We start from the raw sequence: 18,159 nt of genomic DNA, 5'->3' as shown, positions 1-18,159 counted from the left end.
CATTAAGTACGATGATGGACAATTTGTAATTGTTTTTTATTTGTGGTTTTTGAGTTATTTGGGTTTTATTCAGCAGCTCTTCAGTTTGCAATTTCAGCAATCCAATTGCTAGGGTCCAAATTACCCTAGCAACCATGTACTGATTTGAATAAGAGACTGGAATATGAATAGGAGAGGCCTAAAAAGACACATTAGTAATAAAAAGTAGCAATAACAATAAATCTGTAGTCTTACAGAACATTTGTTTTTAGATGGGGTTAGTGACCCTCATTTGAAAGCTGGAAAGAGTCAGAAGAAAAAGGCAAATCACTATTTTGGATTCGGCCGAACCCCCAAATCCTTAGCGAAAGATTCTGCTGAATACGAATCCTAATTTGCATATTCAAATTAGGGATGAGAAGGGTAAACATTTTACTTCCTTGTTTTGTGACAAAAAGTCACGCGATTTCCCTCCCCATCCCTAATTTACATATGCAAATTCAGTTCGGCTGGGCAGAAGGATTCATCAGAGTTCTGCTGAAAAAGGCCAAATCCCGAACCGAATCTGCATCCCTATATAAAAACAATAATAATGCATTAACAATGCATTGAAAAGTTGCTTAGAATTGACCATTCTATGAATCCTTTAAAATAATTATTTTTCTAATCTATTTTTGCAAACTCAAACCTTTCTTTTAAATGAGATGAGATAGAAATGCAGTGTTTTTTCCCCCCCTCTCCTCTGACAGGCAAGCACGCAGAAGACATATTTGGCGAGCTGTTTAATGAGGCGAACAATTTCTACATCAGAACAAATTCTCTTCAAGATCGAATTGATCGGCTCGCTGTTAAAGTCACCCAGCTGGATTCAACAGTGGAAGAGGGTGGGTAGCGGCACCAAATCACTGTGTTGGAAGTAACTCAGAGACAACGGCGGCTGTTAATTATTCAACAATTGCTGCCTCTTAGCAGGCGTTCACTGTTCCAGGAAACTGAGCAGGTGCCTGCTGTAGCATTCTTTAATTGGCCCACAACATACTGTCACTGACTTTCTCCCAATTAATTGGGGATTTTAAAAAAAACAAAAAAAACCTTTATTTTTGTTTTAAAACTCAAAAGTTATTTCCCTTCACAAGTCTGCAAATATATATATATTAGTGATGTGCAGGCTGATCCGATACCCGTGCCAACCTCGCACTGCTCCTCACGGGCGGTTGCGCTCTTCTCCTGCTCTCCTCGCCCGCCACCTTCAAATGCCGGCTTCCGACTTCCGGTTTTATAGTCTCATGTCTGTTTGACCTGCCCATTTTGTGACATCATTGTGACATCATCGGCGGGGCGGCGCGGGTCTATAAAAGGACCCTGGAAGCGCGGGCTGGAGCAGGGCAGGTTAGGGTCGGGTGCGGGTCAGGAAAACCCTGACCCGCACATCACTAATATATATATCAAGGGAAAGTTGTTTACCACTAATTTAGGCGGTGGGTGCAATGAGGCTGTGACCACAAAATACTAGGGATGTACCGAATCCACTATTTTGGATTCGGCTGAATCCTTTGCGAAAGATTTGGCCGAATACCAATCCGAATCCTAATTTGCATATGCAAACTAGGGATGGCAAGGGGGAAACTTTTTACTTCCTTGTTTTGTGACAAAAATTCACGTGGTTTCCCTCCATGCCCCTAATTTGCATATGCAAATTCGGATTTGTTCAGTCAGGCAGAAGGATTCGCCCGAATCCTGCTAAAAAAGGCAGAATCCCAAACCAAATCCTGGATTCGGTGCATCCCTAAGAGGTTCCCACTCAACCCATTAACAATATATTTAGGACATTGAGACATTTTGTGCCTTAAGCTACTTAAAAATGCCTTACCCTTTACACAAAACAGGGATTGTTTGTATATATAATGCAATATATTTAAGATGGTCAACTACGTCAAAGTCATCCCAGGTCTGGCCAGTCCTACACTCAACTTTCATCTGACTCACTAAAGCCTAACTAAAGAAGTAGCTAGAAATGTTGTACATTATGTACTGGGCTTCTGTACCAACCCAAGGCAACCAGTAAAGTAGTAAAGATCTGTGTCTCCAAAGATGCCCCAGTAGCTCCCCATCTTCTTTTCTGCTGATTCACTGCACATGCTCTGTGCTGCTGCCACTTACTGAGCTTAGGGACCCACTCACAATATACAGTACACATAGAATAGAAATGTCACAATATAAGGCTGATTAGTGATTAATACAGATAATTACTACATGGCAGCACAGAAACCAGTGCAATTAGCATCATAATTTAATAATCAGCCCTGTAGCATCAACTTATATTACAGACCAACCTTATTTTCTGCTTGATAATTAGTGACGACCCCTAAGCTTAGCTTCTCAACAGCTGCTCAGAGCCCACTGAGCATGTGAGTGTCACAGACACTTTCCAAGATGGTGACCCCCTGTGACAAGTCTGAAGTCCTGGATCATTGCTGCTATTGACAAGCTGAAACTTAAGGCTGGTGAAATTCAGTATATAAAATGTCATTTTTAACCATATTAATTTTTAGGATTTAGTTCTCCTTTAAGAATACTATTGTTTCGTTATACTTTTTACACAGGGACTAAGTTTTTACCTGCAAGTTTCTTGCTGCTTTCAAGGTTAAAACTCCCAAACTTGGCTGCCCTTTTATTAGACACCAGTGGGATCACCTGACTATAGCTGGGAAGGGTGGGAGCTACAACATGGAGCTGGTCACTGCTCCTGTATAAATTATAACAAACAAGGGGAAGTTATGCTCACCACTAATTTTTAAAACCATTAAGCGGGGATGCAATGAGGCTGTTTTGTTTAGGGCAGAGACACGCTCAGATTCAGGGAGATTTAGTTGCCCGGCAATAAATAGTCTCTTCTTTGGGGTGACTAATCTCCTCAAACTGCCTCCTGCGGCTAGAATCTAAATCCTTGGCGGGATGGCACTCGGCACGCTTTGTTTTCATAGTCGCCCGAAGTTTCCTTGTGAGTCAACTTCGGAAAGCGAATCGAACCGATCGCCATCCTGCTGGTGATTTACGTTCTAGCCGGCGGGAGGCAGTTCGGGGAGATTAGTCGCACCAAAGAAAAGGAGATTTGTCGCTGGGTGACTAATCTCCCTGAATCTGAGCGTGTGTCTCTGCCCTTAAGGCATTTTTTTAGTAGCTTAACTAAATGTCTCAATGTCCTAAATATATTGATAATGCTATATATATATATATATATATATATATATATATATATATATATATATATATATAATATCACGTTTAGGGCCATGCTGTATGTTTACTTGTGTGTTGATTTGTTTCGTTAGCACAATGAGAAAGAGAATCAGCAGTTCACAAGGAAGTGCTTAGGCTCACAGAAGCCTCCTTGTCTCCTATAATAATGAGAGCCTGCTTATTCTGCAAAGTGCTAAATCCCCGTGGGGACTGATTTTTGTGTGATACCTTTACAGGCGAACATGTATGAGCCAGTACAGTTTGGAAGGTGTATGTTGGGATGTATGTCAGTATTTTACAGTATAATTCACAATGTACCTTCCCCCACTGCAATGTGTGGCCAAGCCAAGAAAATAGTAGTTGGGCCCCTCCAGGGAGGAGGAAGGAATGTCTATTGGTAGTAGGTAGTGCTGTGTGCTGCAGAGGACTCCTACTGCTTCCCTCATTTAATGATGATTTAGGAAGACACTCAATAAGGGGTAACCAAAGAGCAGAGAAGATGGGGGAGGAATGGAAGATGCAATCCAAAAAGATAAAGAAAGTCTTACTGGTGTATTCTCTCATTTATTAGTGAATAGTTAAAGGGGAACTAAAACAAAAATATCAATTAAAATATTAATAAATATTCGCTTCATCACACTGAAATAAGAAGCTTTCTAAATATAATCAATTAAAAATTCTGTACTGTCTCTGAAATAATCAAGTTTATGTTCACTATTCCTCTCTCTTCATGCAGCAGTTGGGTGTCAGATAAATGATCCAATATATCTTATAGGGGGGGCTCCTTTTGTAGTAGATTTATTAGAGCTCACTAATATAACCAGCACCAGCACAAACAAAACGTAACAAAATAACTGACTTTGGCAGAAAGCCTGTATGTAGAGAAACAAGATTTCTGGCGATTCTTTCACAAAAAAAATAAAAAATAAAGTGATCTCTCAGAAATCTTATAGGCAAAATAAGCCACCAAAGGCTGTAGTAACTGTCATTCAAAATCAGACTCCCAACTCCTGCATGAAGACAGAATGAAGAAAAACAGATGCTGACAGGAGGAGGCACCTCTCTTATTATATACTGGCTGTGTACAGTACCCCTAATCGTATAGTAGTAACTAGGGATGCACCGAATGCAGGATTCGGTTTGAGATTTGGCCTTTCAGCAGGATTTGGATTCGGACGAATCCGTCTGCCCAGGCCGAACCAAATTCTAATTTGCATATGCAAATTAGGGGCGGGGAGGGAAATCGCAAGACTTCCACACAAAACAGGGAAGTAAAAATGTTTTCCCTTCTCGCCCCTGATTTGCATATGCAAATTAGGATTCCGTTTGGTATTCGGCTGAATCTTTTGCGAAGGATTCGGGGGTTCAGCCGAATCCGAAATAGTGGATTCGGTGCATCCCCAGTAGTAACGACAACCCGAGAGCAAAACCGCAGTGTTTATCCTCAAACACATATATTTAAATGTGGGAAATTGATTATTCTCTAATAATGTGACGCGTTCTTTCCGCTTCTGATTGTTTAGTGTTTGTATAAGGTCAGTTATAATTTTGACCGTTCACCTGCCTGGACCGGAAAATAACAATTATAATTGGGCTGTAATAGGGGATGAATTATTCATCACTTTGTTTAATGCTTGGGATTTGAAAGGAGCACCACGATCTATTAACCTCCTGGCTTGAAATGAGTCTACTGAGTTACTGTCTAAATCCCCGGCACACTATTACTCATTGAATATAAAACGTTTTATGACTCAACTCTGTGGTTAATGTTATTATGCAAAACTATATTTTACTGCTATACCATTACCATTGAGAAGTAGCCAGTGCACAGGCATGAGAGAGATATAAAATGATAGTACCATGTATGTGAGGACTGCAGAAGCCCAGCAGGGGTGATAGGCTTAAAGGATCACTAAACCCTAAAAATGACGTTTTATATACTGAACTTATTGCACCAGCCTAAAGTTTGAGCTTGTCAATAGCAGCAATGATCCAGGACTTCAAACTTGTCACAGGGGGTCACCATCTTGGAAAGTGTCTGTTCAGTGGGCTCTGAGCAGCTGTTGAGAAGCTAAGCTTAGGGGGCGTCACTAATTATCCAGCAGAAAATGAGGTTGGTCTGTAATATAAGCTGATGCTACAGGGCTGATTATTAAATTATGATGCTAATTGCACTGGTTTCTGTGCTGTCATGTAGTAATTATCTGTATTAATTACTAATCAGCCTTATATTGTGACATTTCTATTCTATGTGTACTGTATATTTTGAGTCGGTCCCTAAGCTCAGTAAGTGACAGCAGCACAGAGCATGTGCAGTGAATAAGCAGAAAAGAAGATGGGGAGCTACTGGGGCATCTTTGCAGACACAGATCTTTGCTGCTAAAGGGTTGTGGTTGCCTTGCATAATTGTATTGTGAGTCAGCTAAAATAGCATTAAAAAAATAACCAAGGGCAAATGATTTAATTCCAAAATTTGCCATATTTACTGAATGGATTAACCCATTATCTGATCTGCCATTTGTACATGAAAGCTGAGGTCGACAAAAACGTGTGAAATACTTTCATTACAGTCTGAACGCCACATGTTCTTTGCGTCTCATTATAGTGTCTCTGCAAGATATTAACATGCGGAAAGCGTTTAAGAGTTCAACCACGCAGGACCAGAAGGTCGTCTCGCAGAACAGCACCCCAAAGCCGGTCATTGATATATATAAGACGTGCGACAGACCTCCTCCTCTCCATATACTTTCACGATACAGGTTAGTGCTGTCCCAAATCATAAACAGACCTTTCATTTTAATCTTTTCTTGTTGTATTTAAACGCACACTAAGCTGACTGAGATCTATGATATCACTTTCTATAGGACTCTGAGAGCAGAATTAAAGGGACACTGATGCACTCCTATAAAACTCCATAGGAAAGTGTCCGTATTATTAAAGCGATACCAAAAAAATCACGTGTCCATATCTAGGAGCTGCTGCATGCCAAATATTTTTAACTGAAAGCCCCCCAGCCCCCCAAACCATCATTAACCTGACCCTCTGACACTGCTAAATGATCTCATTGCTTCAGTGACGCTGGGCAGGGGGCGGAGCAATCCTTCCATAGGTTGCAGTTTTCATTGGTAATTAGCCTATGGAAGGATTGCGCTGCCCCCAGCCCAGCGTCACTGAAATAACACAAAAGATCATTTAGCAGTGTCAGAGGGTCGGGTTAACGAAGGTTCGAGGCTGGGGGCGGCTTTGAGGGGGCTTTTAGATGAAAATATTAGGCATGCAGCAGTTCCTAGATATGGACACGATCTTCTGATTTTTATGGGAACGTGTCAGTATTGCTTTAAAAGAGAAGGAAAGGTTAAAACTAAGTAAGCCTTATCAGAAAGGTCTATATAAATATACCAGTAAACCCTCAAAGTAATGCTGCTCTGAGTCCTCTGTCAAAAGAAACACAGCATTTCTTTCCTTCTATTGTGTACTCATGGGCTTCTGTATCAGACTTCCTGTTTTCAGCTTAAACCTCCAGGGCTAGGGCTTGAGCATGCTCAGTTTGCTCCTCTTCCCCACTCTTTACTGCTGTAATCTGAGCCCAGAGCTATAAGTGAGCAGCCAGTGAAGTCACACCAAGCTAAAACTGCAGCTGCTATCCTAAAGACACAGAGTTTCTAGAGCCTTTTACTCTACAGAATAAATATAGCATTCTAGCTTGCACTATTGCAGCTAATCTATTGCCAATAAAATGCCTCCGTAGCTTTCCTTCTCCTTTAAAGAGTTTCAGCACAAAAATCAGTATAGGCAAAAGTCCCCTACAGCCACCCCCAACCCAGAGAACTGCTCTATTTTCCTGGGGGGCAGCGTGATCCTTCCATAGGCTAATGAAAAATAAAACCAGTACTCGGGCCTATGGAAGCATTTCACTGCCTCCAGCTCAGTGTGATTCATAGCAGGCATGTGCTTTTCCTTATTTACCAAATAAACTCCACTCAAAGCTTTTTTTTTTTTTTAGGAATTTTAGAGTTTGAGTTTTTTTTTTACTCTTATAAACTTGAATGTACTCACAACTCGAGTGGGAGCTTATTTATGAAAAACTTGAATGTCTATAATGTACTCAAAGGCTATTAACATCTTCAAATGGTTCAAAGGACCTCTGCCATTGACTTCTACATGACCTCGGCAGGTTTTAGATGGCGAAGTATCGAATTAGAGCTATTTCTAGGGCCGAGGTCTGATAATTCCTGGATTCTAATTCGAGTTTGGATTTTTTTCAACTCGAAAATGTGAGTTTTGACCAAGAAACAAACTCGAGAATTCGAACCCTAATAAATCTGCCCCTTTATGGCACCGAGCTTGTATAATATATATATATATATATATATATATATATATATATATCCTTTATGGTATCTGACCAATTGGAATTATCCCATACACAATACAGGTATAGGACCTGTTATCCAGAATGCTCGGGACCTGGGGTTTTCTGGCTTAATTGAACTTTTCATAATTCGGACTGTCACGACTTAAGTTTACTAGAAAATCATATAAACATGAAATAAACACAATAGGTTGGTTTTGCCTTCAATAAGGATTAATTCTATCTTAGTTTGGATCAAGTACAACACACTATTTTGGAAAAGGAAAAAAGGAAATCATATTTAAAAATTTGGATTATTTGGATAAAATTGAGTCTACGGGAGGCAGCCTTTCCTTAATTCTGAGTTTAATGGATTAGGGGTTTCCGGATAACAGATCCTATACCTGTGTATATACTATATATAAATGTATATATCTGTTTGTGTGTATCTCAGCGTGTTCACCTGCATCTTTTCAGAGACGACAAAAAGGACAGCTTGAAGTTCTACACTGATCCATCTTACTTCTTTGACCTCTGGAAGGAAAAGATGCTGCAGGACACAGAGGATAAAAGGAAAGAGAAAAGAAGACAGAAGGTAATAGTTACTGTAACCGTTATAAAAAGCAGAAAATAAAAAAAAAAATCACCTACTAAATTTCCAACATATGTCGCAGTAGCACGAAAAACCAGACCTACTGTGTAACCGAATGGTACGCTTCTGCCCAGTTCTACACCCGCTATTAATGTAGTATTAGTTGCCTAGCGACGTCCAGTTAGATTTTTAGACATTTTTGGCTGCCGTCTTTGTTTTTAGTTCACTGGCCGTGCATGCTGTGTATGTAACTTGGCATGAACTGATATTATTTCATGTGGAGGGATGCATTATAACCTAAACAGCTACCCTGCTCTCTCTTAGGTCTGCCGGCTAGGTTTCATTAGAACTCTAGTTATTACATTCAATGCTTCGCTCTATTCATATACAGGTGTGGGACCTGTTACCCAGAATGCTCGGGACCTGGGGTTTTCTGGTTAACGGATCTTTCCTTATACCTTAATTCTACTAGAAAACCGTTAAAACATTAAATAAACCCAATAGGCTGGTTTTGCTTCCAATAAGGATGAATTATATCTTAGTGTCGGGGGCCTATAGGCTCCCAGCGGGAGTAGTCCGGACCAAGGAGAAAGCTTAGTGTTAAAGTCCAAGTTCGTGATACAAAATAGGGATTAAACATAGTCAATATCCAGCCAGAGTTCAATAGGCAGGCAGAATAGTAGCAAGGTCAAGGATTCAGGCAGGGTCAGAAGTCCAAGAATCAATATTACATGAATTATAAAGCACCCAGGAATGCACAAAACAAATCCTATAATCGGGCATTGAACCCGTGACCTGGAAGAGCTTTTATCTTTAAATTTCATGCCAGCCGCGTGACGTCATTACGCCGGTGTCGACACACGCGGGTCACGGGCGCCGCCATTTTGGATCCGACGCCGCCAGAGACAGGATCGCCATGGGGCTCTCCTGACACTTGGTTAGGATCAAGTACAAGCTACTGTTTTATTATTACAGAGCAAAAGGAAATCATTTAAAAAAATTGGATTATTTAGATAAAATTAAGTGTATGGGAGATGGCCTTTCCATAATTCGGAGCTTCCTGGATAACAGGTTTCTGGATTACAATCCCATACCAGTATTTAGTATAGTATAATACATCAGGACAATGAAAAGAAGCAACCTGCATAAACAGAATATTCAGCCTATGGCTCTGCCACGGTTGCTAAGCTTCAGCTGCGATGTGATGTGACATTTTAGTTCAGCAACAGCTGGAGAGTCACAGTGTGAAGAATTGGGATTTCTGGTGAAATGACTCAGTTTAGGAGAGGGGCACCTAGAATTGAATTGCTGTTTTTAATTCCAGGTACCAGTCTAACCAACCATCCTGCAGTTTGGCAGCCACACACACAGTCACACTATTTAAATATACTGATATGCCAATACCTGGCCCCTGTGTAGCCATTATTATTGAATATAAGTCTTATAGTGTAAATTTGTAGTAAGAATTATGATTACCATATAAATATTATTGAATACAACTGCAGGTTTTTTGCTCCTATAAATGAAAGTAGAAGCAACGTTTTTTTGTGATTTGTGCCGTTTTAACACTATACTATACTATTTACAATTAGTTACGTGGTTAAATCGGGCTGAAAAAAGACCAAAGTCCATCAAGTTCAACCCCTTCAAATGAAACCCAGAGCACATACATAGACACACTCACACTGACCCCTCCATACACTCACATAAACTATATCTACTCATATATTAACTATAGAGTTTAGTATCACAATAGCCTTTGATATTATGTCTGTCCAAGAAATCATCCAAGCCATTCTTATAGTCATTAACTGAATCAGTATCCCAACATCACCCGGCAGTGCATTCCACAACCTTTAAGTGTGCCTCAAGGGATGTATCATTTGTTGTGATTTTATTCATTGTGAACAAATTATTTCTTCATATAATACATCTATAAACTACCAACGTTTACTTTTTTTATGGTTGGGACTTGGTTTTGTGTATGTACAGGGATATCATCATCAGCTCTTGCAGAATTATAGCTCCCGGCACCCACCCACTTCTGCAGCCTTTCAGTGACTGCTTGGAGTTGTAGTTGTTTGACACTGATTGTGAAGTGTGTTGCTTTAAAACGTACCTTGAATGTTTGTTTCCTGACATTTGTGTTACGCTAGATAATTGTAATGACTAATATAACTGCCTGTGATTTGTGCAAGGTGCAGGTATGGGATCCATTACCTGGAAACCCGTTATCCAGAAAGCTCTGAATTAAGGAAAGGCTGCCTCCCATAGACTCCATTATAACCAAATAATCTATAATATCAATAGTTCTAAAGAGGATTGTTGTCTTTAATAATAAAACAGTACCTTGTACTTGATCCGAACTAACCTATCATTAATCCTTATTGGAAGTAAAACCAACCTATTGGGTTTATTTAATGTTTACATGATTTTCTAGTAGACTTAAAGGAGAAGGAAAGGCTAAAATTAAGTAAGCCTTATCAAAAAGGTCTATATAAGTACACCAGTAAACCCTCAAAGTAATGCTGCTCTGAGTCCTCTGTCACAATAAACACAGAATTTCTTTCCTTCTATTGTGTACACATGGGCTTCTGTATCAGACTTCCTGTTTTCAGCTTAAACCTCCAGGAATAGGGCTTGAGCATGCTCAGTTTGCTCCTCCTCCCCTCCCTGCTGTAATCTGAGCCCAGAGCTATAAGTGAGCAGGGAGAGACTCAGGCAGGAAGTGATGTCACACCAAGCTAATATGGCAGCTGCTATCCTAAACAAACAGAGAGCTTCTAGAGCTGTTTACTCAGGTATGGTAAAGCATTCTGCAGAATAAATATAGTCTGATAGCTTGCACTATTGTGGCTAATCTTTTGGCAATAAACTGCTTCTGTAGCTTTCCTTCTCCTTTAAGGTATGATTAAAATACGGAAATATCACTTATCCGGAAAACCCCAGGTCCTGAGCATTCTGTATAACAGGTCCCATACCTGTACTTGGCATTTCTGTCAGTTTATACTTTAGGCCTTTGCTTCCCACTCCCTAATGAACAATGTCTTTCTCTCTGCCTGTTGCATGACTCTGTTCTTCTCTTTGCACATCAGGAACAGAAGCGAGTAGACGGCACGACCCGGGAAGTGAAAAAGGTTCGGAAAGCCAGAAACAGGCGTCAAGAGTGGAACATAATGGCGTACGACAAAGAGCTTCGACCCGACAACAGGTCGTCTCCAAATGTGTTCCAAGTAGCATCTTCCGAGGGATCTCTGTCCCCTGATACTAGGTCTGTGCAATGTCCCACTGTCTCTTCTTTGCAACACAACTACTGTATTACACTCTGTAGCTTTAGTTGTGTTACACTCTGTAGCTGTGTTACACTCTGTAGCTGTTTTATACTCTGTAGCTGTGTTACACTCTGTAGCTTTAGTCATGTTACACTCTGTAGCTGTGTTACACTCTGTAGCTGTGTTACACTCTGTAGCTGTGTTACACTCTGTAGCTGTGTTACACTCTGTAGCTGTGTTACACTCTGTAGCTGTGTTACACTCTGTAGCTGTGTTACACTCTGTAGCTGTGTTACACTCTGTAGCTGTTTTATACTCTGTAGCTGTGTTACACTCTGTAGCTTTAGTCATGTTACACTCTGTAGCTGTGTTACACTCTGTAGCTGTGTTACACTCTGTAGCTGTGTTACACTCTGTAGCTGTGTTACACTCTGTAGCTGTGTTACACTCTGTAGCTGTGTTACACTCTGTAGCTGTGTTACACTCTGTAGCTTTAGTCATGTTACACTCTGTAGCTGTGTTACACTCTGTAGCTGTGTTACACTCTGTAGCTGTGTTACACTCTGTAGCTGTGTTACACTCTGTAGCTGTGTTACACTCTGTAGCTGTGTTACACTCTGTAGCTGTGTTACACTCTGTGAAGTGCAGGTGATGCCCATCTCATGCTCAGTTACTTAGGTCTACCACATTCTTGAAATATATCGCTTTTCATAAATATGGTAGAGTTTGGTTTGTAGATGAGCATCATTTTATATCTTAACACTTCAATATTCTCTGACGAAATGTAACACTTATGTCAGCCTGGACGTTGGCAGTGTAATGTCTATTAAAGAGGAAGCTTCATATCATTAAAGGGGAATTATTGCGAAAATGAAAATTTAATATAAGCTTCAGCATACTGAAATACAATCAATTATAAATCCACTACTGTATCTGATATAATCAAGCTTATAATTACTAGTCCTCTCTCAGCATCTGTTTCTCTTCATTGTCTCTTCATTCAAGAGTTGGGTGTCAAATGAATGATCCAATCTTATAGGGGGGCTCCTTTTGCCTAGAATACACACATATACACACACACCCACACCCAACGTTGAGCTGTACACACACACACCCCCCCCCAATGTAGAGCCGGCACTCTCAAATAAATTGTTCATTTGCTTGGGTGCATGATCAAGTCATCTCCATCCATCCAAAAAAAGATCAGCACTCACAGGACTTAAAATTATGAAAAAAGTTTTATTGATAAAACAGCTTAGGACTAACGCTTCGGCCTACTCCAAAGTGTGTGTATGTATGTGTGTGTATATATTTATATATAAGCTCAGTAAGTGACAGCAGCACAGAGCATGTGCAGTGAATCAGCAGAAAAGAAGATGGGGAGCTACTGGGGCATCTTTGGAGACACAGATCTTTACTGCTAAAGGGCTGTGGTTGCCTTGGGCTGGTACAGAAGCACAAAACATCATGTACAACATTTCTAGCTACTTCTTTAGTTAGATAATAGAAAAGTTGTTGGTACTCAGCGATGCTCATCAGGATTTGTCACATTTCCCCATTATAAGCACTGTATGGTTCCAGAATAAGTTATATGCTTTAACTGTTACAACTAAAACCTGTTTGGGAATTCTTGCCTTTAAGGCCTAGATTTTGGCATTGCATGTATTAAAGGGGTGGTTCATTATATTTTTCATTATAGCCGGCGAAAAAGGTAGGGGAAGGCCAGTTCGGGGAGATTGTCGCCGGGCGCAGATTCTTTCAGTGAAGTTCCACACATCCATCTTCCGGCTCCTCTGTAAACTGACTGAGACATCAGCAATTTCCGTGTAATTCCGCGCATGCGCAGTTGTCGCAAACCGGCAAACTGCTCCAACTGCGCATGTGCAGAAATACCGATCTCTGTCAGCTTACAGAGGAGCCGGAAGATGGATGCATGGAACTTCACTGGAAGAATCTGCGCCTAGGGTTAAGTATGGGGCATCTCCCCAGGGGGGGTAGTTAGCCTGGGGGGGTGCAGGGAGGGCTACCAGGGGTGGGGGTACAGGGTTTTTTCCCCACAGGTTGATTTCTCCTTTAAACAATGTCTGTGGGAATAAAGTAATGAATGTGTGTGATTCAGCAGATCTGATCTGGTCACTATATGCCAAACAATAAGCATTCTTTTTTTTTTTCTGTCCTCAAAGGTCTCATATATCGGATGTTACGGAATACTCCTATCCAGCAACTCCTAACCACTCCATCCATCATCACCCCATGACTCCGACCTATGCGGGATCAGTAGAGCCTCAGCATCACATTGGCACTGGCCAAACCAGTGATCATGACTATAGATCTGCCTCTGGCACTCTGAGACATGGCACTTTAAACAGACCCCAGCAGCCTCCTCCACCCCCACCAGCAGCTGTAGATGGGACCAGCCCAATCCCTATTGTATCGGCTGATGGCAGGTAAGTTGCACGCTGCAACCGTACATAGTTATTGTTTTCTAGGGATGCACTGAATCCAGGATTCGGGCTTTTTCAGCAGGATTTGGATTCGGCCAAATCCTTCGGCCCCGCCGAACCGAATCCTAATTTGCATGTGCAAATTAGAGGCGGGGAGGGAAATCGCGTGACTTTTTGTCACAAAACAAGGAAGTAAAAAAAGTGTTCACTTCCCACCCCTTATTTGCATATGCAAATTAGGATTCGGTTCAGTATTCCACCGAATTTTTCACGAAGTATTCGGGGGTTCAGCCGAATCCAAAATAGTGGATTTGGTGCATCCCTATTGTTTTCCAAACTGCAGCTTTACAGTTTACTACAGGTATGGGACCTGCTATCCAGAATGCTTTGGATTTGGGGGTTATCCAAATAAAAAAATCTTTCTGTAATTTAGATCTTCATACATTAAAGTGGACCAGTCACACAAAAAAATTACTCCAAATCCTATTTTATCACATTAGTCAAGCAAAATTAATTTTAATTACACTATATCAATTATTTGAATCTTGTTTCCTTCCGTCTGGGAATTCATAATTATAACAAGCAGGCAGGAGCCATTTTGTGGACACTGTTATTAAGGCAAGTCTTGTATCATCTCTGAATCTTGTTTGTGCACCAGAATGGGGGACCTGATGTCCATCCCCATGCCCTGGCTACACAATTAAATGGTTAAGAGAATTGGGGAATATGGGGAGAGCAGTGACATCTAGGAAGTGCTGAATAGAAAGTGAAAGTAATTGCCTAAGGCATAGAGGATGGGCAGGCAATATTTGATTGACAGCTGAGATTTTTAAATGAGCTTACAACAGCTATGAATGCTTTAATAAAAAAAATATTTGGATATCATGTTTAATTTGAAAAGTACTTTTATTATACAGATTTTTATGTCTAGGTGACAGGTCCACTTTGAGTCTACTAGAAAATCATGTAAACATGAAATAAACCCAATAGGCTGCTTTTGCTTCCAATAAGGATTAATTATATCTTAGTTGGGATCAAGTACAAGCTACTGTTTTATTATTACAGAGAAAAAGGAAATCATTTTTAAAAAATTGGATTTGTTTATAATGGAGTCTATAGGAGCCAGCATTCCGGTAATTCAGAGATTTCTGGATAACGGGTTTCCGGATAACGGATCCCAGACCTGTACAACAAACATGACACCCAAATGGCAACATAAGTTGAAAAAAGCAAAGCAGATACTTAATTAATGAGGAGAAGCCTCTCTCAAACAAACTGCCGGCTGATTAATTAAGGAAGGATGTTTATGAAATATTCCTAATTAGAGGCTTGGAGTTGTTTGTCAGTTTGTTGTTGTGGGTTTGATAAATGACCAAATAACAATTCACTTAGATATTCATTATGATCTTATTCCTTAGGCGGGTGCTCCCTCCTCAGATGATGGAGTATTATCCCACTGGATCACCTCCACCACTAATTCCTTCTGCTCAGACGGCTTTCATTAGTCCTCTGCAACACTCGCTGCCTTCATCCCCGGGGGCTCAGATATGTGGATCTACATACGCTCCACCTCCACTGCCTGGTGCCATCATCACTTCCGCTTCTCCTGCTCCTCCTCCTCCACCTCCCGGCCCTCCAGCATTTGCCCAGTCTCTCACATCATCTCCAATGCATTTTGTCAGAGTTTTAGAAGCTAAAAGACTTGACGGGGCGCAGTTACTTGGACTGACCAGCGACGCTCGCAGTGATCTTCTTTCTGCTATTCGGATGGGTAAGATTCACCTAGAACTTTCATTGGTCACTGAACGTTTAGGGACATTGTGGTGTAGGTTTGTTTTAGTATCACTTATTAGTAATCATTGTGTTCCATAGCCAAACAAAAATCCATTACTAGACCTAAAATATACAAAGGCCCATTCCGCCGGCCACTCAAAGGGGTGGTTCACTTTTAAGGAAACATTTATTATGTTACAGAACGGGCAATTCTAATTCAATTGGTTTTCATTGTTTCTTTTTTTATAGATTTATAGTTATTTGCCTTTTTCTTCTTCTGACTATTTGCAGCTTTCAAATAGGCGTCGCTGACCCCTTCTAAAAAATGAATGCTCTGTAAGGCTACAAATGTATTGTTATTGCTACTTTTTATAACTGATCCTTCTATTCAGGCGTCTCCTATTCATATTCCAGTCTCTTATTCAAATCAATGCATGGTTGCTAGGGTAATTTGGACCCTAGTTACCAGATTGCTTACGATGCAAATTGAAGAGGTGCTGAATAAAAAGCTAAATAACTCAAAAACCTTCAATAATAAAAAATTAAACCCAATTGCAAATTGTCTCAGAATATCACTCTCTACATCCTACTAAAAGTTATCTCAAAGGTGAACAACCCCTTTAACTGTCATATTAAAGGGGCGGTTCACCTTTAAGTTATATTTTAGTATGTTATGGAAAGGCTAATTTTAAGAACTTTTCCATAATAGTTTTTGAATGATTTGCCTTCTTCTGATGCTTTCAATGGGGGTCACTGATTCATTAGAATTACTGAGCTGCCAGACTCAAAACACCAGAGACACGAACATTCAACTTTAAACTTCGATTTTGGAAAAAAACGGTAAAATATAAAAAATGGAAAGTAATTCTTTATTTCTGGTGAACAATCTGAAAACATTTGAGCTGAAAAAAAGTGTTCGGAACATGAACAACCCCTTTAAACAAGTCATGCTGAAAACAATTGCATGGATGTTCTTCTCTCTCCTCCCTAAGGGCAGGGGCACATGGGCAGATTCGGGGAGATTTAGTCACCTGGCGACTAACCTCTTCTGTGGGGCAACAATCTCCATGAACTGCCTTCCGTCTGCAATTATGAGAAACTCCAGCGCAACGGCACTTGCGACGCTTCCATTTCCGAAGTTGCCTCACGAGGGAACTTCGGGCGACTTCGGAAATCGATGGGCCGCGAGTGCATTGGCGCAGGTGATTTTTCATTTTAGCAGGGGGAAGGCAGTCAATCTCCCCGAAGAAGAGGCGATTAGTCACCAGGCGACTAAATCTCCCCGAATTTGCCCGTGTGCCCCTGCCCTTATAGGATTTGCAAAGTTATTATTTAAAAATAATCAACATTTGCTTTTTTTAAGCAAACAATATGGTAAGGGCTGCATTGTGCACTTCTTTGCTTTCATCTCTCTACCTCTTACATGGCTAGTAGTGATGTCTTTTGGGGAGGCAGTCAGAGAGGGTTTTAACATTAAACTGCCAACTTGGGCTGAATTGACATCTTAAATCTGCCTGTTTGTGACCAGCTTTATCCAGAGGGGGAGGAGCAGTGCAGGATCTCCAAGCCCCACTCCTCTAAAAAAAAAAAAAAAAAAAAAAAAAAAATCAATTCCTGATGTAAAGTAAATCTGAAAATCTCCAGAAAATGTTCTAAAGCCTAATAGCAGCCATCACTCTTCATTTACAGGCATTCAGCTGAAGAAAGTGCAAGAGCAGCGTGAGCAAGAAGCCAAGCGGGAGCCCGTTGCAAATGACGTTGCCACCATCCTATCCAGACGCATAGCGGTGGAGTACAGCGATTCTGAGGATGAATCGGAATTTGATGAAAACGACTGGTCCGACTGAGAATCAGAAAGCATTTCATTACAGAGGGGGTCGTCTCTGCATAATCTCTATGGGATAAGTCTGGAACGTTTCAGCTCTCTGTCCTACGTTTCCTGAAGTGCAGCACAATAGGATCTCAGGGATGCAGATACGGACATCATATTTCCACTAGATGAATCTCTGCTATAGCCCATGGAAATTGTACTTTAATGTAAGAGTTGTTATTTTATCTCCCCAAAATTGGACCATGTCATTTCTAAAGCCTAAAACAGTACAGCAGGTACAAAACATGAAATTCTCTGTGGGTGTATGTATATATATATATATGTATATAGTGAATAAAGTACCTCCTACTGTAAAATATAAGGATATTATAAGTCACCAAGGAGTTCGGCCTCATGTTTTTATACAGGTCATGGAACTCTGAGGTAACTTCTAATATCCTCATATTTTCCAACAAGAGGTACTTTATTTATTATAATACACAAGTTTCAGTGAGTCATGTGACAGAAATGACATCACTACTCACCCTTTATAACCAATGATGTCAGAACTCACCGTTTATAAGGATATAATTTACAAGATATTCATGGCTTTTGTGTACTATTTATATATATATATATATATATATATATATATATATATATATATATATATATCTATCTCACATTACAACAGAAGT

The 18,159-nt window shown here is 40.4% G+C and overlaps 1 protein-coding gene across 1 annotated transcript in view; it reads left to right on the top strand.

The window, feature by feature from the left end:
- Positions 1 to 17,907, top strand: part of wasf3.L (WAS protein family member 3 L homeolog) — a 48,277-nt gene extending 30,370 nt beyond the window's left edge. Inside the window, exons 3-9 of the mRNA XM_018247716.2 lie at positions 729 to 863; positions 5,825 to 5,978; positions 8,048 to 8,165; positions 11,258 to 11,433; positions 13,618 to 13,881; positions 15,297 to 15,649; positions 17,341 to 17,907. Coding sequence (XP_018103205.1) covers positions 729 to 863; positions 5,825 to 5,978; positions 8,048 to 8,165; positions 11,258 to 11,433; positions 13,618 to 13,881; positions 15,297 to 15,649; positions 17,341 to 17,498 — 1,358 coding nt within the window. The 3' untranslated portion in view covers positions 17,499 to 17,907. The remainder of the gene's footprint in view (positions 1 to 728; positions 864 to 5,824; positions 5,979 to 8,047; positions 8,166 to 11,257; positions 11,434 to 13,617; positions 13,882 to 15,296; positions 15,650 to 17,340) is intronic.
- The last annotated feature ends 252 nt before the right edge of the window (positions 17,908 to 18,159 follow it).

This window comes from Xenopus laevis, chromosome 2L (genome assembly GCF_017654675.1).
Source record: "Xenopus laevis strain J_2021 chromosome 2L, Xenopus_laevis_v10.1, whole genome shotgun sequence".
NCBI lineage: Eukaryota > Metazoa > Chordata > Amphibia > Anura > Pipidae > Xenopus > Xenopus laevis.
The sequence above is the reverse complement of the archived record's forward strand: the minus strand, read 5'-3'. Positions and strand labels throughout refer to the sequence as shown.